The sequence below is a fragment of the Myripristis murdjan genome, chromosome 12 (assembly GCF_902150065.1).
Source record: "Myripristis murdjan chromosome 12, fMyrMur1.1, whole genome shotgun sequence".
NCBI lineage: Eukaryota > Metazoa > Chordata > Actinopteri > Holocentriformes > Holocentridae > Myripristis > Myripristis murdjan.
This window is the reverse complement of record NC_043991.1, coordinates 20,426,173-20,451,093: the sequence shown is the minus strand read 5'-3', so window position 1 is coordinate 20,451,093 and position 24,921 is coordinate 20,426,173. Positions and strand designations below refer to the sequence as shown.

The following is a 24,921-nucleotide window of genomic DNA, read 5'->3' as shown; positions in this document are numbered from 1 at the left end:
AAGGTGCTGGAGATCCTGGTGTCCTTAAACTTCATGACCTGTCTGTGTCTGTCAAAGTCGCCTCGACTGCATGAGTCAAAGAAGACAGGCAGGAGTCGACTGAGTGATGGGAAAAAGTGCCATGGTCAGCTCAGTCATGCTTTATCCTGTTCTCAACAAGTGGACGAGTACATGTGCTCACTCAAGTTTGTTTTCCTTTTGTTTTTCATTGAGAGGTTTTTTTCTTGGGAGTTTTTCCCCTTGTCTTCACGGTAGTTGATGGTGCTGGATACATCTCGCTTGGCTTGGTAGGTTAGGTCGGCCTGTCAGATCTTTCCAGCATGTTATCAGGGTTACGGTTATAATCTGAGCCTCATGATCTCCATAATAATGGACATTAGAGGTGTGGATAAAGAGACATTGCTATGCTATTTCTGCTTTATTTGATAGTCACAGAAGCTGAGAGACAAGAAAGACAGGGCAGAGAGAAGGAATGACATGCAGCAAATGGCCCAGGCTCGAATTTGAGTCCAGGATGCTGCAGTAAGGACCCAGCCTTGCTCTTACCAGGTGAGATACTGCAACGCCCTGCAACAACACAGTTTTAATAGCTTGAAATATGTGAAACCAGGTGATGTGACTGACTGCACCCAACAAACAGCGCTGTCCGTGGTTCTGAAACGACAGCTGAGCTGCACAGTCTCTGCAGCAAAGTGAGTGCATTCCAGTTGTCTAAAGCTGTTTTTTGTTTCTTTGTGGGAAAAAAAAAACTTAGCCAGGCTTGTAGACTCTGTTGGCACCAGGGGTCCTGTTTTTGTTGGCATGGTAGCTAGTCCACACTACTACTTTGTGTTGGCTCATACAAACATTGGATTCTTCTTCCAAATGGGTTTGAACATTTGTGGCTTGCATGCTCTCAAAATGCACCGGGAGTGCAATATAGTTGGTACACTGAAAAATGTATTATTTGTGATTAAAATAACAGTCTCTTGTAATGTAATAGCAAACCCACAGATGTATGTTTTTCCTGCTGTCATGGGAGATAAACCTCTCCTTATGGGAGCTCAGCTTCCACTGGCTCCCACATACAGTAACTTGATCCCTGCATGTTATTATTGTGTCTTCTGGTTTGTTTTGTTTCCCTGTGTTTTATTTTGCATCATTGATTTTTGAATTTGATCTATATAAGCTTGCTCTCTCTAACCTCCTCTGGGGCGTACTTGTGATGAAGGGCGATGGAAATAAACTTGACTTTAAGTGGCAGATGCACAAATTACCACGAGGTAAATAGATCATCTGAAAAATGTATGTCAGAAGCCAAGTGAGAATGAAGATGGGACAATGAGAGAACGGGTGGAACAAATAAAGACATGAATTTTCCATACGTCAGGAAATACTTGTAATGTTAAAATGTTTTTCAGCTGTGTTATTTCACAAGTTGCTGTTTCTGTGTCCAGGGGGGTGTAAGTCTGTCAAGTGAGGGTGTAGAATTGAACCCAGGGGTTTGACAAAATCCACCTTACAAGAGGCAGAGGTCTTACGGTGAGGAATGACAAATTGCAGACTATTATCCAGGTTTAAGTGAAATCAGTTAGGAGTGCTGTAGACGACAGCAAGGTTTTCTAAATGGCCCGAAAAGAAGTTATGATCAGCGCTATTTAGGACTGCACTTAAATCAATAACAGTGACAGCTATACACTGCCCTGGTCAGTGGCTAATAGCAGCTCATTTGTTACTCTGATTTTTGGTGTCTCAGTGCTGGTCTGATGGAAAATTGGAAGATGTCCTAGATTTTTCAGGCTGGATCATTGTGAATTCCCCTCAAAAATTTTCACATCATTTAGCTGAGGTTCGCCTCCTTTAATAGTGATTTGATAACTGCCACACTGAATGAGCCAGGAACAATGCAGGGAAAAAGAAAACTATTTAAAACACTGTAGAGAGCGACCCATGAAAGGAGCTGTAATCTCAATACTTTTGTGAGGATGATGTCTGGAAAGCAGGTTGAGGATTTAGGTCAAACCGGCTTGGGCGATAATTATTCCTTGTTTACGTTTAATTCCTCGAGTGTGAGTTTCATTCATACGCTCACTGAGTGGCCATGAAATTGAGCAAGAAGATTTGGATGGACATTGATGAGTGTGAGAGGGAAAAGGGCTTGCTTTGGTTTGTCCAGTTTGAAAACAGTTGGTTCAGTATGAGGGTGTGTTGTCTCTTCACCTGGTGCCGCATGCAGTTCATATCGCTCCCCATCCCTCTGTTCCCTTGTCCCTTGGTGTCCTGCACATGTGTGACAGGACTGAGCCAGTGCGGGCTTTGCTGTGCATGTGCTTGTGAGCCAACAGGGAACAGTTTGTGTGTGTGTGTGTGTGTGTGTGTGTGTGTGCTTGTTACTCTGCCTGTGCACCAAGGAGCTAGAAAAAGGGGAGAGGACAGGCATTGCAGGCTCTGCACTTACCTAACCTATTCACAGGATCAACATCACATAGTTTGGTGTGGCACCCTGCTCACGCCACACACACATTACTCTGTGTGTGTGTGTGTGTGTGTGTGTGTGTGTGTGTGTGTGTATGCCGCTGGAACAGCATAGATCAGTGGGAGAGCGCTGTAATGAGGGGGTGCAGCATTAATTTCTGCTCACTGTGTGAATGTGTGAGACAGAATGCCTGCGCTGAGCCCCTGTGTGTGCGTTGCATGTAGTATGCATGTGTGTGAGCAAGAGAAATAGGCAGAGTGGGAGAGAGAGAGAGAGAGAGAGAGAGAGAGGGAGAGAGAGAGAGAGAGAGAGAGAGAGTGAGAGAGAGAGAGAAAGAGAGAGGGAGAGAAAGAGAGAGAGGGAGAGAGAAGAGAGAAGAGAGAGAGTGGGGACGTGTGTTCGTAAGAGCAGGGAGGAAGGATGGCTGCTCATGTTTGAACTGCCTCAATGCTGGAGGGGAGAGTGAAGGCAGAAATCAGCAGAAGCAGAAAAACAGACGCTGTCTCCTAGCGAACGGTTCCTGTTCATCATTTGTGGAGAAGCAGAAAAGATTTGGCAATGCCAGCTGAAGTGAAAGAGGTAAGTGTGCTGTGGAATGGGCTCTGTTTGCTCTGTACCCTCCCTCTTTTTCTGCTCATCAGGTTTTTTTTTTCTCTGCAGATCACTGTAGTCTTGCTCCGCTTTGCATTCTGCCTCTGTCATGCTGGGTGAAGGAGACAGCAATCCTGTTGCCTTTTAGCGTCTCACTGCTGTTCGGTGCAGTCTCCTTGTGTGCATGGGGACATGATGCTAACATCTTTATCAGCTGTATGTGTGTGTGTGTGTGTGTGTGTGTGTGTGTGTGTGTGTGTGTGTGTGTGTGTGCACATTGTAAGCTTATGGAGGGTAAAATAATCATTGCTGGTATTATTAAGAGAGATTGTGAGATTGTCCCTCCAAGGGAAAATGCTGAGCACACTCTAACGCACACAGCCCACCATAGCGTATAGCCATGGTGTGTCAGACAGACATTAAATCTGGCCATGCAGTATTTAACTATTTGAGGAGCAGAGACATGTAGCCTGTGTAACCAAGAGTAACAAAAAGCTCCACATACTCAATAGAAACTTTGGGGAGGGGTATCCTACACATGATGAATAACACATTTTGTTTTTTCTCAGGGCAAGTATTTGTTTTAAGTAAAATAAGATATTATAATGGACAGATATATCCAATAATAAGACAGTGTACAGTAGTATAGTAGTAGTGCTGCACCTCAAAAGTCTGAAATATGAGAAAAGGCTTTAAGTGCATCTTTCACTTCACTGTCATTTTGATTGCCAGTGTCCAGTAACTCATATTAATTGAGAGTGACCGATGTGAACACATCTGATTCAACAGCCAGATAGTGGGGATGGATGAGTTTCGACAGAGGAGTGACTAATACTCCCTGACATCAGTGGCTTGACATCGTGTTTTATTGCCATTACTGTTTCAGTTGCACCGTTGTAAAAAGACAAAGTGGTTGTGAATGCCTATTTATTCTGCACTTTGATTGCTACAGGATTACTTCACCCAACTGGTCTGCAATATTAGTGCAGCTGAGAGCATCCATTTTTATAGCCCTGCTTTTTTATGTGTTGTCCTTCCATTTTAATGAATTTGTGACAAATGTGGCTTATGTCTGCACTGCCCTTGAGCTGGTCACCAAATCTGGACTCACTCAGTGTAAGACCCGGGTCTGAGAGTCTCCCAAAATAATACTCTAGGCTGCAGCTGGCCTTGATCCTGAGAGTTGACTGAAACAAGATGCTAATTGTGTCATTCTGTCTTCTGCATCACTGAACCTACTGTATCTCATTTGTAAAGCTAAGTCAGAATCAGAGTCATCAGTCAAACCTATTGGACTACATGAGCCCTGTTAGTTAGTGATGGTGCAGTGAGTTATTTAAATGAGCTTTGACTCACTGTGGCCTTCCCTGAAGCCTCAACCAGACGGGGACAGCAGGGTCTGTCTTCTCAACATCCCAGCCAACAGCAAATAGGACCCTATCCAGCCAATTATCGTCCATCCAATCCCTTAATCACACTGTCTATAGAAGACAGCATTACCCTGCCAATCACTGGCCAGGCAATCATTTAGCACTGCTTAACAATACCCAGTCGCTGTCCTCAAGAGGTATTCAAGCCAGGATCATCTTTTCACGGCCAGCTTCTGCTGTGTGACCCTTCCATTTCCTTGTTCCTCTGACACTTTTTTTTTTTTTTTTATACAGATAAGAGTGCTGTTGTGTTTGGTGTTATGCAGAGGTTTCGAGTGAGCCAAGCTCTGCCTGCACATTATGAGTCGGATCTAGCTGCAGATTCAGTGAGCTGTTCACTGCAGCTTAATTTAATGCAGTGGAGTTGAGTTCTCGGCACTTCTCAGCACTTATTTGGTTTGATGCTGCAGCCTTGGAGACGGGGACATTTAAGAGCTTATTTGGGTTTTATCCTACAGTCTTATTTCAGCAAACCATTCAGCATACTGTGTCTCCAATACAGACAGATGAATTTCAGATGAGGCAAAATGTGTTGTTGTCATATTTCCTCAAATGAATATTGATTTGCAGAGTGGGTAAGCAATTAAAATACCCTTGGGCCACATTACTGCTGCAAACAAGCGAAGACCAACAAAAGCACACAGAACCGCTGTAAAAATGGGTTATGAATGAGGCAGTACAATCGATTTTCTCTGTTATAGAATCTTTTATTTAATTATATTCTCTAATGCCTTGATTGATTGCATTGTCTCTTTTTTCAGATCACAGTCAAATGCAACTGCAATCAGAGAGATCTAAGATAAAAGATTCATTGGGTTTCAGTTTCACAACTAATATCTGTTAGTCTAGTGAGGCAAGTTTTGTAGACACACTGAAATGAATGTGAGGTGAATAAAAAATCAGGGTAAATTCTCTCCACACTTAAACTCTGCCTCTAGTTCTCTCTCAGAACAAGTTGCTGAGTAATTAATATATGCTTTCAGAGAAACAAATTTCTTTGAAAACGAGGAATAGTTAAGTTCTGCTTGAAATAATTGAATATAAATGACTAAATTAATCACGTCCCAAGACAGTGACTATATTGTTAAATCAAAGATCCCTTTTTCAGGTTTTTAATACAAAAAGAAAAAGCTTCTGCCCTGATGTGCACAGAAATATGAAGTAGTCGTTTCAAAAACCAGCTTAAGCAGCAAAAAAGTGATGGGTCAAAGAGAGCCACTTAATTAAACAAGACCAGCTCATTCTTACTTTTAGATAATGGCTCTCATCCTTCTCTATATTTCTCTTTTAATGAGATTAATGGTGGGTTATCGTCGCGCTGTCTACCCATTAATCATTTTTTCGTTAGTGTGCAGTGTACGTTCATCTTTCCCTTCAATGGGGCAGGATGGATGCTCTTCTATGGCATTTCTCACTCATCTTCTATGTGTGTGTGTGTGTGTGTGTGTGTGTGTGTGTGTGTATGTGGTTTAGGAGCAGAGTTCAGAGGGCCCCCCTCCACTGCCCTTTTCCCAGGAGGCAAAAGAGCAAAGTCTGGATAATCCGTCCACCAATGATGAGCTGGACACGCCCACCTCCAACACCTCCATGATGACTTCCACCAATGACAGCTCCATGGAGACTGACACACCACAGCAGACAGACACGGAGGTTTAAGCCTTTATGTTTGCTCTATATTTGGTTCCCAGCTAGCCCTAAATACAGGACATTGTTTTCCTGTATTTCATCTTAATAATGTTACTGCTAAACTGACAGAACAGACCCTTATAAACAAAACCTATTCATTCTCAGTGTTTGCCTTTTTCCGCTTGACGCATTTTAAATCCCGCTGTGCACTCTAGTCCCCAAACGAGTGTAACTTTCTGTCCTCGATTGCAGTTGAAACTTTGGTTCTCCCTGAGCCTGAGCTCCCAAAATGTTTTGAAAAATAGTGTGTCTCAGGAATGCAATTTTTTTGTTCACTGTACAAGACGAGGAAACAGTGAATCTTCCCACCATGGAAGGATTACGTCAAGGGGCATGACTGGAAACAGGCCGTAGTTTGCCAGTGAAAAAAATCACTATTGGGAGGGTTACTTTAAAAACATATTCCTCTACAGATTCCATGCCCTAAAATGTAATTTGTAACGTATTCCATTAGATTACTCAGGTTTTGTAAGGTTTTGGTGAACCTTTCATTTTTATGTGGTTTAAACCTCAACCAAACTGCTTTAATTGCTAAATTTAAGGTTCTTTTACCTGCCTAAACTTTACCATTTGCCAACCATTTCACACGACTAACAGATGAAAACTGTATCTTCAATTCGTGTCGTTGTCACATACACCAATTTGTGCGGGAGGTTTATAATACTCACATTATTCATGTGTTGCACAACACATAGTCTGTGTTTCAGACTTTGAGCCTATTTCACACAGTTTTATGAAACTGTTTTTCTCACACTAGAAAAGGATAACAGAAATATTTCTCCTAGAGCATGGGTGTTCATGTCGAGAGTTATGAGCCATTAAGTTCTTTTAATATGAACCATCCATTCAAGATAAAGTCCAGAAAAGTCCAACTTTCAGTTAAGCTGATTGGCGAGCAGACTACATTTGGGAAGCCAAATAGTCCTGTGAGGCAGTAATACCATGGAATTCAATGCAATTAGATTGTATTTCACACTGACACCGTTAGAGTTATTAAAGAATTACATCAAATTTAACTGCTTTAGGAATTATAGTTTTGGATACATGTTGCCATGAAAGAGTTAAAATCAAAATCAATTTACTCAAGTGGACAATTAAACTTCCTGCGATCTACTCTACTTCTCGACAGTGGCTAGAACTCAACTTTTTTCATCAGAGTCCAGTCAAAGCTCATTTTCAACAGGGGGAACTCATTAGTCATTGGCAAGCAAAAATAATTAATTATTTAGCGGTGGCCCACAAAGACAAAAATGTGCTAGAATGAGGAAGATGGATCATTTTGAGGAGACATGAGTTCGGGTGGGCTGCATAGTTTTAAAAAGGGAATAAACATATAGATAACACAGGCACTTTTGATCTCTTTCAACTAAAGTGAGGTTCTTCTCTAATTGGTAACTTAGCTCTTTGGTGAAAAGTGTTTTATTGGGGGACAAAAGTCTTCTGAAACCTGAAAACTTTCTGAAAGATTGGGTTCTAAGGAGGCAGCAGAGACTCTGATTAGACTTTTGCGGAGATGATATTTGCCGTGCGTTAATTCTTGTAGGACTCCAGGGCTGTGGAGCAGGATGGTGAACAGTCTGAGACTCCACAGTCTCCAGAACCGCAGCTCAACCTGGAGACGCCTGACACACCTGATCCAACGCCTGCTCCAGTGGCCCAGGATAACCCCGCCGAGCAGCCGGTGCCTTCAGCAAACAGCCAACCCTCTGAGCCCCTTCCACCGACCACAACTATAAACAGCACACCCGCTGCTCTCGCTTGGTCTGCTGAGCCCCAGACCGTGACCACAAACGCACAGAACAACCTGTACACCCTGCCTGACAGCTACAGAGGCCTTGGAGGTGACCTGTGCACCGGGTATGGAAGTCTGTCCCGGAATACCCTTCACAGTTACTGGCCCTCCAAAAACTTCCAGCCCGGGGCTCACTACACCCTTCCCTTCCCGAGAGACAGCTATGGTCCTGTGGGCCTCAGTAGCCAGCCTGAGGATGAAGGCCATGGGGACCAGGGAGAAGATACCGCAGACATAAAGTCTGATCACCCAGCCGCCAGCTACCCAGCACCTGGGGGCATCCAGCAGTTCCGGCCAATCACCACCTTAGAGCTCCTCAGGGAGCCATCAAGAACCAGGTAAGTGTAGGATTAGGTGAAACTTTACTGATTCACCAGAGATCAGTGATTCTGATTAGTCTCCAACTGTACCTGGGCATTTTAACAGAGCCAATATACTGTGACATCAAAGAGTAAATATCTGCCTGGTACTCATTCAGCAAAATAACAGTTTACAGCAGAAAATTAGTTTTATTTATTTTTTTTATTTTTCAGTGAAGGAATTATAAAATAATTGCGTTAACCTCATTCCCTGTGGTGGGGATCCTACTGAGCCAAGGTCAGTTTTGTATTCCCATTAAAGTGGTGCCTCTGCTCAGAGAATAAGCGTTGAAGGTAAAGAAAATTTAGTTTGTGTCTGAAAATGAGTTTTCCTCTAACAAAGGCTAATGGTTCACTTTCTACTAAAGAGACCATTGATTTTTGACATTTGTTGGCTACTGTTGGAGACGGAGGCACATTGTGTGTGGAGAAGTTCAGCACTCAATCACAGTTCTCATTCATCACATAAACACAGTTTTCAGAGACTGGAAGGCTGTGATTTACTGTAGATTAATATGTTTACCTCACTCATTCAGACAGTGAAATCTTAAGTGAAAAAAAACACACACACACACACACACACACACACACACACACACACACACACACACACACACACCAACAAAACACATCAAAAGACACAGAAAGAAGAGAAGGAATGTGAATTTGTGCAAACAAATAAAACACATATATAAACAAAACAAAACAATAGACCAGAAGAGGAAAAATATCTTACGTAAAAAAAAAAAAAAAAAGTAACAAGCCAAGCCAAGACACAACTAAAACTGATAATAGGAATAAACAAACCACAATGGTGTAGAAGTAAAACAGACCTAAGTAGACTTTAGTATGAGTAAGTAATTTAAGTAAGTAAATGAGTAAGTAAAAGTTAAAAAAGAAAAAAGTTAGTAAAAGTAAGCAAGAATAAGCAAGTACAGCTGGCTTCATACTCGAGTAAGGCAACCACCTGCAGGTGCATGACAACCAGTGTCCATGCATATTAATGCAGATTTCAATCTATTGTCAAAAATTCTGTTTTTACTCAAAAAATCTGAGAATATGTGTACTTTACTGAGGCAACATAGAAATGTCTGTAATTTACTTTTTGCGAAGATAAAATCTTCCATAAGAAAAAAAATGTTCAAAAATGGTCTATTTTTCCATTAACTACTATGCTTTCCATGAAGGCATAAATTAATTATTATAATTATGATTTTTAAAAATTATTACCATTATTTTAACCTAAAGATTGGACATTGTTTAAATGTCCATTTACATGCATTACAGTGCATTCGTGCACTATGAACTCAATTATTTTATATAAAAAAATCCATCAATAGTATCATTTGTGAAGAGCCAAGGATAATCTGCAACAGTTTTCATGCATTTTGTTTAAAGTATGTGGATCTAGTTAGAATTAATCAATTTTTAATATGAAAAAACTAGTGATGGACCTCATTATTAAGTTGGCGTACCACGGTACAAATTAAAAGAGTGACTGTCAGCATAGCTGAGCATAGCTGGCCAGCCTCTGATTAACATAGTCGTGATGAAGATAATAAAATCCCAGGGGAAGTGAAAACATCCTAAGGCGCGTAAGTGTGTTGGTGTGTTGTGATTCAAACTGTTGCTACAGCACTGAACACAGTCATCCAAATAACATACGAAACAACACAGCCAACAGACACCTCTGTCCTGTTCCTGCAAGTCAGCCTGGAGAACAGGGGAGACAGATGGACGGCAGTTTAGTAGCAGGTGGTATCAATCAGGGATGGCAGTCTGCCGCAAAGTCGATAAATAAGGAGGTTTCACTGGTTACTGCCTGCCAGAGGCTTTCTCCTTGGCCCATATAAAGTGACAGAGCTGTTCACAAAAGATACAAGCCACTTTCTTATGCTGTTAAAAATCTCTGAAGCTCAGTCTGTTGGACTCAGAAATTTCATTCAGCCTGTCTCATGCAATCTGTTGAATGCTTACATGTGTAAAATGATACAAAAGACTGATGAACACTTTCAAGACACAACCTTTTACTTTTTGTCCTAACATTGCACAAACACACACACACACTTTCTCTGTCACTTCAGAAGTGGATATGATGACGCCCTCATGTCTCAGCTGGATGGGAACCTGAACCCTTTCTTCCAGGCCATGTGCCGAGCCCAGACCCTGCAGTTCCCCCACAAACGCAGCAGCATGGTCAGCCTGGACAGTATCCGCAGGGACCCACGCTGGAGAGACCCCAACCTGCATGAGGTGATCTCGATGCTCAGCCACCCAATGGACCCGGTCAAGTCCAATGCTGCCGCCTATTTACAGCACCTGTGTTATGAGAACGATCGCATCAAGCAGGAGGTCAGGCAGCTGAAGGGGGTGCCAATACTGGTGGAACTGCTGGATCATCCTAAAGCTGAGGTCCATCGTAAGGCCTGTGGGGCCTTGCGCAACATATCCTACGGAAAAGACCACAACAACAAGGTGGCCATCAAGAACTGCGACGGGATCCCAGCATTAGTCAGACTGCTGAGGAAGTCAAGCAGCATGGAGGTCAGAGAGTTAGTCACAGGTAAAGCCAAACTTCTGAGTCTTCCTAGAGCCACAACCTGTTACATAAGCATCCTTTTAACTTCCAATTCATACCCTTTTCCCACACAGGCACTCTGTGGAACCTGTCTTCACATGAGCCGCTGAAGATGGCCGTCATCAACCACGGGCTTCAGACGCTGACAGACGAAGTTATCATCCCACACTCAGGCTGGAGGAGAGAATCTGCTGAATTGTCCAGATCTCAGAGCACAGAGTGGACCACGGTCTTCAAGAACACCTCTGGATGTCTGAGGTACTTTTAGGCCGCTGCACTTTCATCCAACATAACCACTAGTAAAAGCTGACCTGTTCACAGACTGTGATGCATCAAGTTCTCCCAGCTTGCTAACAGAGCTGTTTCTGCAGGAATGTCAGCTCAGATGGGGCAGAGGCTCGACAGAGGCTGAGGGAGTGTGAGGGGCTGGTGGACGCACTCCTTCATGCCCTTCAGTCAGCTGTTGTCAACAAGGAGACAGACAATAAGGTCACCAAAGCCATCACACTGGGAAGATAAATCAAAGAAAAAATCAACCCATGATCAATTTAACCCACCACCATTGTGTGTTTTAGTGCACTGTAGCACAACACTGTGTTAGATCTTTGCAGCTACTTAAAGCATCTTTAAGCTTCCACAAAGCATCATATGTCCTCTTTGTCAGTGTAGAAGTGAGGGGCCAAGGCAAACCTTGGGAAGTGAAGGTGTAAAAGTGAGAGTGAGATGCCACCCAACTTAAAATTGCAATAAAGTAATCAGATCAGGTTCAAGGAAAACCCCATTTATGTGTTTCCACCAGGGTTATGGAACTGCAAAAAATATTCCATCTGCTCTACAAACACAGGGATCACGTGCCACAAGTAATGACAGGATCAGTGTTGTGATTGTGACACATGTAGGGCCTACAGGACATTGAACAGTTGGTGCTTTAGATGGATGCCTCATTGATAGAATAATGAAAGTATGACTATTACTGTGTCTGTGCTTTGTGCTTCTGTGTGCTCAGTTGTGAATCTGAAGTTGTTTTACCAAGTTTATATCTTTCACTGCCGAGGGGAACTTTTCACCTTTGGCAAAAAATAATTGCATACATGCAATTTAATAAGTGTCTTAGAGCTTTATCAATGAAATGCTATATTGTAAACGTATTCCTGCTCTTTGGGTTGATTTTTTCTTTTGAATAATACCATTTCTTAGGCTGAAATAGTCACCTGCTCCCTTTCTGTTTGCTATATATTTACTGACGATGACGATATTTACATGCACAAAATTTTCCAGTTTTTGCCCTTATTCCACAAAAGACAATATTCCTAGTAAGGTGTTTACATGGGTAATAAAAATGTATACTCTTGACTTGTATGACTGTGTGAATACAACCTCACTTATTGAAAAATTTGGCATTGTGATATTTGGGCATATCTAAAAACCAGTTGATATCCAAGTCTTTCGTAATGTTTAAAAGTAGGTGTGTCTCTCCTTCCGACCAGAAACGTGGGCTCTTCTTTTGTGAATGCATCTCTGTCCCAGCCTTGAAAACTTTTGGCTAGTTGGTTTGTTCACAACAGACAGAGCTGGCTATAAAGCGGCAGCACTTCATTGCAGTAAAACCCCCCAACTGAGACTCCAGATGTGCTGTATACATGTTCAAAGAATGCTCTGAAAACAATAATACAGGCATATCCCACATGTCTTAATGAGAAAATGCTACATCCGAAATAAGGCCTAATTCGGAATATCCAAACAGATTATGCTGTTTACATGACCCGTATCAAATTCAGATTATTGTCATATTCGGAATACCACTGGAAAACTAGCGTGCATGTAAATGTACTAATTGTCAGTTGTATCTCAAGCCTCATTGACTTTACATAACATTGGAGTTAATAGCCTGTAAAGCCATTGTCCCTAATTTATACATTTAACATAAATGAGATCATTGCCCATGTCTTTACAGAGCAGGGATGCTGGTATTTCCCCAGCATCCCCAAGGGCATCATTAAAGTTTCATCTGAGGAGACTGCCAGAGAGGAAATTAGAGTGTTACTCATAGTCATACACATAAAAGTCTGTTTTATGTCCTGCATAACTCTCTATATAGTATCTTTGATCGAGATCTCCTGTTATTGTCTTCCATTTAGTCAGTCGAGAACTGCGTCTGCATCCTTCGAAACCTGTCCTATCATGTTCACAAAGAAATACCAGGGGCAGAGTGCTTTCATGAGCCCCACGCCGCCCATTTGCCAAAGTTGGGAGGAAACCAGAAGAAGAATGAGGGGGACTGTTTTGGAGGGAAAAGAGCCAAAGGTTGGTGGCATTTGTTTTTGTATTATTCCAGCATAGTAACATTGAGAGAAAATTATGATTTTCACAGTTTTCAGATCTCCATGATCGCAGCTGTTTGTAAAGCAGATTATCATTTCATTTCTTTACAGGTGAGATAATTTGCCCCGAGCTATTCAAACCCAATCTGGGGACATCCACCCTGAGCCTTTCAGATTTTATCAACACTGTAATAATTAGCATAAAAATTAAGTCTTTTAAGTGCTCTATAATAGCATAATTTTCTTTTACTCAGAGACAGATGCTCTAATATGGTGGCCTGTAATAGGAGAGTGCTCTTAAGGTTTATTTTCTACCACTTTATGTCTTTTCTTTCTTGCTTCCTTCCTCTCACAGTGCTCTGCTTATGTTTTCAGTTTTCAAAAGGATGCTTTTTTTTTTTTTTTTTTAAATCATACCAAATACCCTGCCAATGTCTCTAATCTTGAGAGCATTACCTATAAAAGCATGAGATCTGAATGTACTGTGCACACAGTTTTTGCGTTTTCTGATTTATTTTAGGCTTGCCTTGGTCTCAAACACGAGACTCTCACGTTTCTTGCCCCCTTTTTATGTCTTGCCAGTGCATGCCCGTATATTTCGTAAAGCTGACATGACATGCAGGATCTGATCATAGATTTCACTCTGTAGGAGGAGGCATAGCTGCTACATGTGGATAACTTTCATCTGGAGTGTCAGACTCTAACACTGGCAAGCTGGTGTATACATCTGGGCTGTATCAGTTAAAAGCAGAGAAGGTTCAAACCGTGAGACTCCTGCCACTGATGAGCAGCCTGTATAATATTTTGAATACAACAAACGCAATCACGAGGGTGTCAGCTAGCACACTGGAAGCAGCCATTTCACGGGGGAACCCAATAAAGACAGAGTTAATGGTGATCGATGGAATTTTTATTTTCTGTGGCTTTTGACCAAAGCTTTTCATCTAATTATGCTAAATAACAGAATGTCGCTCTAAGCCAAACTCTGACCCGCACATGCGAGCACATGCTCACACAACAGCCATCGACTTTAATACTGTATGACTACATGGAGGAGCTGTGCCCTGCTGCAGCACCATTCAGTGTTTTGATATTGTTCTTTATTCTGTTTTGCCCTCCAACCCTATTTATCAGAGGAGTGGTTCAATCAAGGTCAGTCTGCCTATTACTACTGAATATATTCCAGCATTCATGGGAACAATTGGTAATATTGTGCTCTGAACATTCATATTCATGTGTGTTTGCTGTTATGATGAAACGTGTTGCTTGTGCATGCTTGTGATTTCGCTCCACAGGTTGGAAAAATGGATTTATGGACAGGAAATACGGTACACTGGACATACCGAAACGTACAGAACCAATGAAAGGTATATTGTCATTGTAATTTCTGTGTTTGTGTTAATTTCACATATCGTACATTTTTCAAATTCAACACAGAGTTCTTGGAATATGCCTGCAGTTGCGTGTTTTATGTTGTAAAGCTGTACCCGACAGCGTTTGAGAGAGGCAGTTATGACTAATAGATACGAGGTAGATGGATTACAAAGGACTTCTAAAATGGTTTCATTATATATCATCATCATACTGTAATCAGACATCAATACTTGTCATCCGTGTGATGTTGTTTTGCTTTGTATGCATGATGTTGGCGAGGGCTGAGAGAGAACCCATTTAAATGCAAAGCAGCAAATCAGTACCTGTACTTGAAGAGAGTTGCATTAGTGCAAGAAAGTGACACGCCAAGTGAAAAAAACTTATAACATTTTTATCTGGCAATATCTAGCAGTAATATTGCCTCAGATATGAAGATGAAGCGGTACTTTGATTTGCAGAAGATATGATACTTCTCTCTCTCTCTCTCTCTCTCTCTCTCTCTCTATATATATATATATATACCTATCAGTTTTAATATTTTTTTATTATTTTTATATTGAGAGAAGTTTTTCATTTTATCTGCTATTGGCCATTTCAATAATATGTAACTCTGTGTTTTTTTGTGGCAGCTGTTGAGTGTGGATTGTTGTGTGTATTTACTGCTGGCTGTTCAACAAATTGCACCTCGGGGATAATAGAGATTACCTTGACCTTGTCACCCAGGAGGGAGATAAACATCAGTGACAGCCTTCATATTAACAGCAACAGTTATGTTAACCCAGATGGCAACTATGATAACAGAATGAAAAATACTAAAACACATCAAAGACTAAATAAGGACCACGAAAAAATATAATAATGATAATAAGTTAAAGAATCCTTTAGCTTAATGGGTAGCAAAGTCTCCTTCAGAGAGCTATTGTGAGCAGCAGGTAGAGCATGTTTCCATGGACATTATTATGCTGAAAATGCCTGGCATTCGCCTTCATAACATATGTACAGTGTAAAAAAATGTGGCACAAATATTAAAAAGGTACTGTAGTGCTGCACAGTGTATATGTGAATCTGACTGCTGTCAGAACAGAGATCAGAGCGAAGCCTGTGCTTCCCACGCTTCAGCCACTGAATGCAAATCAGAATGACAAGCATGTTATGGCCCCGGGTCAGGATTATATTGGTTGTGAGCAGTCCAGCATCCTCCACTGTCAGTCTGTAAAACCCCCGGAGGTGTCCATTGATACACCGAGCAACACAAATACACTGTAAAAAATATTTGAGAAAGGAAGTGTTGACTGTGCTGTCAAATTGGGGACACATGATACTTTGGATCCATGCTTCTTTAGTGTGCACCATGTGTGCAAATTGTTGAAAAAAAAAAAAGTACTCAGAAAATCTCATAGAGAGTTTACCACTGTGTGAACAGAAAACAATGAAAGCTGACAGCAGGATCTACTGAAAACACTGAAAAAATAAATGTTAGTCCAAAGCTCAGTGCATCTGTGCAGGATGGTTTGTTAGATTACAATTTGTCAAACTAACGACACAAGGATATCCAGTTATTGATGGTGATGCCAGGACTTTTCTATAGCTGAAGGTTTAATGAAATGATGATCCTGACACACACTGTTTTTGTGTTCAAAGGGCTGGAGCTTTTGTACCAGCCAGAGGTGGTGAGGCTCTACCTGTCTCTCCTCACGCGCAGCCAGAACCACAACACCCTAGAGGCGGCGGTGGGAGCGCTGCAGAACCTCGCTGCAGGACACTGGGCTGTGAGTGGAAGCCAGTGAGGGTGCAGTCTAACAGCTGTGTGTCTGTGTGTGTGTGTGTGTGTGTGTGTGAGAGAGAGAGAGAGAGAGAGAGAGAGAGAGAGAGAGAGAGAGTAATGGAAGCTTGATTTTTCTCTCCATGAGACTGATTCAGAGAGAATAGCTCCTGATTATTTGTTACACACATGCTTGCACAAACTGTGTGTGGAGTGTATCCCTTAAAGGAATGCTCCAACATTTTGGGCAAAATAGCCTTTTCTGACTTAAAGACTGACTGACACAAGATGCTGGATACCATTTTAACCTCTGTACGTCCAATGGTTCAGTTCCTGTGGGTAGTATAATGTGTTAACTTAGCATAAAGACTTGAAGTCTGTACAGCAACTCCTTATTTTACATTCCATTGTCTTATTTAGACAAGGTTTTGTGTATTTGAAAAGCACGTCTTGGACTAAAAATAAAAAAGGAGAGTCATTGTAGGAGGAGGAATTTGTGCCGGATCTTCCTGTACCTTCAGTGGTGCACAGATCACTGCGATAGACGGAAGGATAGATGTGTTAAACGGTGGTAGTTCTACCTTGTAACATCTACTAAAGTGACCTTCTTTTTTTTTTTTTTTTCCCATGGTATGTATTTCAAATATACAGTTATAGACTGAGCTGCTGTAAGGTTTATTTTTTCACTTTGACAGAACTAGGCTAATGACTCCCATAGACTTCAAGTCTTTATGCTAAGCTAACACGAAATGCTACCCATAGGAACTGAACCACTGGACGTCCAGAGGTGAAAGTGGTATCGAACATCTTGCCTCAGTCTGGGTAAGTTGGAAAAGGGTATTTAGCCCAAAACATTGGAGTATTCCTTTAAGTTAAAGGCCAGTTGACTGGTGTGTTCTGTTTGTGCTGGTAGTGGTCCAGCTACATCCGGGCCACAGTCAGGAAGGAGAAAGGGCTGCCTATTCTGGTGGAGCTGCTGCGTTCAGATGCAGACAAAGTGGTGCGAGCTGTGGCCATCGCTCTTCGTAACCTGGCCATAGACCGACGGAATAAAGACTTGATAGGTAACTCCACTCCACGTGTGTGTGCTGGGGTGAATATAAATACTTTTGAGAAGGGTCCAACTACAGCCTGCAGTACTCGTACAAGACACACCCACTCCCATCAGTGGGGTGGGCATTTCTCATACTGCCATAAATGGGCATTTCTTGATCTGCATGGGCATTTCTTGTACTGATGTGGGAGTGTGTTGCACTGCAGGGGTGTGTTTTTTACTAGCTGCAAACTGCAGATAGACGGATGATTTTAGTCTCTTCCACTGTATCTGGAAACATGCTGGAAACTGCCTCTGTTTATTACATGAGACAAACATTTCTTCACAAAATACACAAATATCAATACTTTTTGTAGGTGTTTTAGGTCCAGATAACATTTCTGCCAATGCAGCCGTCCCACCTCTTCCATTCCCTGCATGGACTGCTGACCTTCATAAAACCACATGAACAACAAAGCAAAACCATGTAGAATACAACAAAGTGGAAACCAGAGCACTTCTGGTACCAGGAGTGGTGGGGGTTAAGGTTAGGGTCAGGGTTAAAGTGCGACTGTTAAATGGGGTGCGCATGTGTGAGAGTTTCACCATCTAGACATGACTAAATCTTGTCCCTCACCTACAGGTTCTATGTATGTATATATAGAATCTGTTCACAGAGATTTCACACACACACACACACACACACACACACACACACACACACACACTTATTTTGTGATATTTCTGTCATTACAGGAAGCTATGCCACGAGGGACCTAGTCAGTAATCTGCCATGTGGGCAGCAGTGCCCAGCGAAGAATCTTGAGGGCGATACGGTGGTGTCTATTTTGAACACCATGCATGAGATTATCACAGACAGCCCGGAAAACGCCCGTGGGCTCATACAGAGTCACGCCATCCAGAAGCTGGTAGCCATCAACAAGACAAGGTACATTTACTTCTCCCGTTAAATTGCAACCCCTCCACACAAAATAAACAAGAGCTACCGCAAACCAAACCACACAAAGCAAAACTGGATCAAATAAATGTTGATACAGATTGAGGACCACACCAGTGATTGTGCATGTTTAGCGTAATATCAACAAAATGTATAAACTTCACTTTGCGGCTAATCTTTTCTCAAAGCAAACAGTCGTATTTTAAAACTCCCGTATCATTTTTTCTGCTTTATTAAACAGTCATAGTGGAGAGAGACAGGAAAGTGAGGGCAGAGAGAGGGTTTGACATGCAGCACAGGGTGTGGTGCGGACCCAAACACACTCCCCTGCAGCTCAGCTTTAGTATTGCGTGGTACACTGTACACAGTCGCCATCAGGGAGGAATCTTGATCAGAGGTGGATGGCGCTGACAAGCTGATATCTGAAATCCAGTAAGACAACAACATCTAGCTTATAAATTCTAGACACAGCTCTGGTCTGGGACGGATTTGAGACCAGGCCGCTGCAGCTGTTCTGCTACACAGTGAACCAGCGGAGCGCCCATTAGAGGGAACTTCTGATCAGAGGATTTGATTGGAGAGGGAGCCGACATCCACAGATGAGGCGGTGACTGGTTTGACAGCTTAAGAGTGATTGGCTAAAGGCAAGCATGTCAGGTTATGATTGGCTGAAGACAGGAATGAGCTGGTGGAGCTTAAAGATAGCAGGAAACTATGTTTGTGACTTACAGCCATGTGCAACAAGTCAGATTTTCATGACTGAACATTCACGCAGCATTAACATTTCTGTGGTTTATGAATGGTGAGGACTTTGTTGGCTGCAGAAGCAGAACATAATAAGGTGGGTTTTTCAACCAAAAATTCGATTTGAAAATAGAAGGATTTTGATTGCAGGTTGTGAAATCTTTATTATCTTTATACCTATAGTATATGATTTGCAAAATGCTGTGTTGCAATGTAAAATGTGGGTAAATTGTAGTCAATGAGCCAAACATTCAAAATTACTGGTATGGTCCTTTAAAGGCTATAATTTGACAGCCAAAACGAATGTGCTGAAAGTCTCAAAGATGATACAGTTTCTTCCAAAATGTGTTAAAAACGCGAAAAAAAAAAAAAAAAAAAATTAAGAAAAAAAGAAACACGCAATGAGAACATGGCTTTATTGGCTGCAGCTGCTTACCATCTGTATCCTTAAAGCAACTGTTTATGAAACTGGTAACATATCCTCCATATCCTATGCCTCTGTCGATCCCCAAAAAAATCACAGACATAACAAAACTGTGCTCTGTTAGTTACTGTGCTACATCAAATGTATTTGTTTCCAGCCAATCTGCACGTGAGATCAAGGCGGCCTCCCACGTGCTCCAGACACTGTGGGCCTACAAGGACCTGAGAAACAGTCTCCACAAGGCCGGCTGGAACAAGAGCCACTTCAAGGTATTTCTAAGAGTGTTTCTTGACCACTTAACACACACTCCAACACAATGTGAACAGTAACATTTTTGTTTTGGCTTCATAATCTTGCTGATTTTTGTGTTACGTGACTCTATATCTCCCTTTACACCTGGCATTAGCTTAAAGGTCAGATAGGAGTATAGATGTCAAACATGTCAGGAGAGGAAGTAGGTAATTCAAAGCAGGCCATGTTTTGCTTGGAAAAGACAGATGCATTTGAGTGTGAGGTGTTACGGTGTATGTCAATGCTGTCTGTGCTGAGAGTACATGACAGGGTCCAAAATTCACTTTTTGGTTTTTGGATAACTTTTTTGTTACCGGCCATAAAACTGCATTATGCATTATTTACATACTGTGCTTCTGAACATCATAGTTTATTGCATATATTATTGCATTTTATTGTTTTTATTTATACTTTTGTATTATGTTATACTTGTGTACAGAGGGTGTCCTTGCAAAAGAGAGCTTGCTCTTAACCGCCATTCCTGATTAAGTAAAGGTTTGATGATGATGATGATGATGATGATGATGATGATGATGATATTTTAGCCAGGATCTTGGGGCACTTCTTGCAAGAACACTGACCTCCATGACTTTTCTCTTTGTCTTCGTTTTTTCATTTTGGTGGATTTACACCAGAAATGTCGCCACATCTGTAATGACATGTAATGCAGATGGGTTTTTTTTTTACAGCAAAAACACAGACAGACATGGTGTTGAAAGTGCCAAATAGTGGTAAGCTGATTTGATAGTGTGATGTCATGATCGGTTGATAGGTAACTCCACTCCACGTGTGGGTCACGTTAGTCTTAGCCAGTACACATACAAACACAGAGATGTAAACGTGGCCCTATGCTGCAATTCCAAATTATTTACTGGCTTCATGGCTGGTGAACCCAATTTATTTACCTGCCAAATTTATCTGTAGTTGGCAGGTAAATGGTGTAAACTTGGGACCCTGGTATATTATCATCATCTCATGTTGCAAGCAAAATGTGATGCCAAAACAAAAGCCAATGTCTAGCTTTTAATGTTAGAATTACAAGAAAGCATAATAATCTGGGTGTCATACACTTATATATTCCCTTTCTCTCTCAAAGCCCACAACTACAGGAGCCAGTAAGAAATCCAAGAGTGGAAAACAAGGCAATGACGACATCACTTTGCCTCTCATGGAGAAAAACCAAGGTCAGCGAATCACTGCATACCATCTCTGAGCAAGAGGTTATTAAACGCATCGCCCAAACAAGAAATGAATCCCCTAGCACAGAGAACCTGCCCCATTTAAACATATTGTGATTTTTGTCATGTGGGAACAAAGAAATAGGCATTTTGAGTCCCAAACCATATTCCCGTGAAACTGCCGTAAACCAGCGATGTGCCGCCAAGGTTATGAGTGCACAGACTTGGCTATTAGTCTGAATAGATTCCCAGGGGCAGGGCAGACTCATGCATCACCAGTCACATTTCATTTGAACATTATTCTAAAAGGGCATCCGCTTCCAACATTAAGAGCAACCTCCAGCATCCCACATTGTGATACTCCAATTGAGCCACTACTTCTCCTCCCAGACTGCCTCATAAATCGTAACATCTTCCTTTAGGGGAAGGCTTAAATGATATAATTGCCTCTGAGGTGTTCAATCAGTTGTTTGATTGCGCTTGCCCATGTGTCTCTCTTGGCTGTAATTCCAAATGAATGGATGACACATTTGTTTTACCTGAAAGGACCATTAGGTTCTCAAAGTAAAGATGGCATGGGTGCTCCCTCTGGTGCAAGCCCTTTGTACTTAACAGGTGTATATGAAGATATATTAACTCCACAGTGAAAATCCTGTCATCTGGGGAGAAAGAGAAAAGAAAGAAAAAACAGCCAGCATAAAATTAAAGCAAATCGTAATGGCTTTGAAATGATACTGGTAATAATGTGAGGTGCTTGGTGGTCAGTATTTATGATATGAATCAATAGACAGGTTTGAGGCAGTCTGAAGGGAAATAGCTGCCATTACCTCTATGTCTATTTCTAAGAGTCTCCTCTCTGTCACACCTTTGCCTTACTGTCTGTTGGTAATATTATTATCTTTTTTTCCCGTCACAGACGTTTATTCCACCTTGGAGCAGAGTGACAGAGTGGGGGATGGGAAAGGGCCCATGATGGAGAGGGAGACTCTGCAGGTAAGATTTCATTTTGAATCTGTTAAACACTCTTTTGATCATCTGTTTGATGTCAAAAGAAGCCTCATGGCAGTAACACTTCTCTAGACTTCCTAATCCAGTGGATTTAGACTTAAAATATGTCACTGATGATGAGCAGCAACTGATTGCTCATGAACTGATTTGTGTTTTTAACTGTTTGTTGGTCTATTCCTATTTTCTAATACCAGCTGTCTGCATGTTTTTTGAACCAGACATTTCCTGAGAGAAAACACTTTATCAGAGCTGGAAGGCCTGCGGTGGGCCTCGTGGAAAGCAAGCCTCCTCCGCTGGACTCCTGGGTCTAAAGACGTAACACAGGAGACATGCTATCCACTGGTGGGGGATTGGTCATTCTTGTACAGATGTTAATGTCTCCTTAACTTTAATCACTTTCTTTTGTTTGCAGGAAGAAATGATGTCTAAACATCTGCTTTTATTTATTTATTTATTTATTTATGGAGACTTATTTGGGAATGATGTGGATGAATACTGAATTATGATGATACACTTCTGAAAATCATAATGGATTATATAATGGGGTCTATTATGGAAACTGTACAGAGTCCAGACTAGAAAGAATCTATACTATGTGTAATTTTACTCTTCTTTGATACAACAACGAGCAGATTCACGTAATATCTAGTGGTAACGATTTGTTTGGACAGTCCAGTGTTGACACTTACCTGTCAAAGAACAAAAAGTCTATTTGGTGCACCTTCACAGATTAGCCCTGATCCTGACCTGGGCCTAGCCCAACCCTTTTTTTTTTTTTTTTTTAACTTAAACCAAATCCTATCTTGAGCCTCTTTCTAAGATTATACCCAACTCTAAGATTAACCATAGCCCAGACACTGAGTATCTATAAACTGGGTTTCACACAGTTATGAGCATCACTTGGAACTTGCCAGACTTTCCAGTGACCAGAGGAAGTAACTAATTACGTTTCCTTATGTTGCTATAACTGAGTAGTTTTTTGTGCACTTGTACTTTGTTGAGTATTTTTTAAAGTCAGTAATTTTACATTTACTTAAGCACATTTTTGCTTGAGTTTTGTACTTACACTACACTTCATTTTAAATGACATCCATTACAGAGAACAAATGATCAATGACAGATTGTGGAACCTTTCACAATAAAAGCTCAGTCAGAAAAGTCAAAATAAAAGCTGCACCATGAAAACCTGCAGGTGGTTGATGGAAGTGAGGACCATTTAGACTCAATTGGCAAAAAAATGTGGAATAAGTGTTGAAAGCAGCCAAAATAATGACAATGAGAACCATGTAGACTCAATCATCATAATTATGTGCTTATTCCACATCTGTCAGTTGAGTCTACACGGTCCTCACTTCAGTCAGCCCGTTGTAGTTTTGCAGATTGCACCTTTAAGAAAATTTAGACTGAATCGTTTTATAACTGCATGGAAAAGATCACACCTGACACAGTTACTGTTTTGAAGAAATAACTCTCACTTTTACTCTAAGTACACTTTAAATGAGCTACTTTTTACTTTTACTTCAGTAGATTTTTACAGCAGAACTGAGGTAAAATATCAGCAAAGTACCAGAACTTCCACTTGAGTGACGAGTGGTGGTACTCTTTCCACCATCACTGACATGCTGTCGTCACTTGACACGACATTGAGGATCAACACTCGACTGTCCCAACAAAGGGAGACCTCTTTAGTTTTGTTAACCGTCAGGCAGGGCCTGAGCTGAGGCCCGGGCCTGCCTGTGGCCAGTCGAGTTCTGAGTTGAGGAGGTTTAAAGATGACCAACAGAGTTTTCAGCCACTAGTTGTGCTGGTGAGCAAAGTGGGTCCCTGTACAATTAAAACACTCATCACATGGTTTTCAAGCACACACAGGAGACAGCAGAGCAGGGAGGTGATGTAGTTCCTGATTACAGTAGTGATGTTGTAACCATGTAGCCATGACTGGCAGAAGAAAGAGACACAACTTGTGAGGGTAAAGGAAGAAAAAGCCCATTGTAACGATGAGGAAAACTCAAGAGACACTGTATTAATGCTGGAAGAAAGTAGATTTAGAAAAGCCACTCAGGCCACCAATCAAATGAGGGGACTGCACCGAGATCTGGATGTAAACACTGTAGCCTTGTAAACATTAAAAAATAAGACTTTCATACATTTATTCATCTTAGTCATTGGGTTATAAGAATATATTCTGTCTGTAGAAGTGAAATTATGAATATTAACAAATCTACATTGTTTACATGGAAAACTCCGTTGTTTGTCTTTAAGAGCTTCTGACATAACTCGAGTAACCTTTTCGATCTCATCTACTCTAGTTGGAATTCACTTTATTCTTGCGTCAGCAAATTGTGCATATTCGTTTTGTTTCATGATAGGCAAAATGGGACTGTAAATCTGTAATAAAAGATTGTGAATATTCTAAATGAAGGTATTTATATTGTAATATTTATTGTAATACTCATGTTATTTATTATAACAGTTGTAGATGTTGTTATCCTGTAAACAAGAAAGCAGTGTATTAGTTAACACCAGTAAGGTGTTCCTACATTCAATCCAACTTTGCTTTGCAGTGGTCCTTTTTGCATTGCGATGTTGAATGGAAAATGGAAATAAATTATGCCCATAATTTCTATTTTTTTTGGCTTGTTCGCTCTTTTTGTGACTCGGATACGTTTTTTTTGTGACTTTCAATTCAGTTTCACATTCCAGTTGAACAACACAGTCGCTCTGTAGTGTGTTGGGAAAAAAGCTCATATTCATACACACATAAAGATCACCTGAGCGGCCCTGGAAGGCATTTACCTTTTCAGTCTGATGAAAGTATGTACTTGCCTCTATTCCAGGGTCAAACTTAATCCATTCAGCTATTATGGTGCTGCAAAATACTGCATGTGCACAGTACTGTATTCCATCATGGAGACTACAAAGCCTTAAGTAAAACAT

The 24,921-nt window shown here is 41.3% G+C and overlaps 1 protein-coding gene across 1 annotated transcript; it reads left to right on the top strand.

Annotated features, from left to right (window-relative positions):
* Nucleotides 1-2,820: 2,820 nt before the first annotated feature.
* On the top strand, nt 2,821-23,070 carry LOC115368892 (armadillo repeat protein deleted in velo-cardio-facial syndrome-like). The gene is made up of 16 exons (XM_030065311.1): nt 2,821-3,034; nt 5,950-6,126; nt 7,706-8,292; nt 10,398-10,876; nt 10,966-11,149; nt 11,263-11,380; nt 13,030-13,195; nt 14,347-14,364; nt 14,508-14,579; nt 16,228-16,355; nt 17,262-17,412; nt 18,138-18,330; nt 19,665-19,776; nt 20,895-20,982; nt 21,893-21,969; nt 22,203-23,070. The coding sequence occupies exons 1-16, from the start codon at nt 3,014-3,016 to the stop codon at nt 22,293-22,295; spliced, it is 2,664 nt and encodes an 887-aa protein (XP_029921171.1). The 5' UTR covers nt 2,821-3,013; the 3' UTR covers nt 22,296-23,070.
* Nucleotides 23,071-24,921: the final 1,851 nt, after the last annotated feature.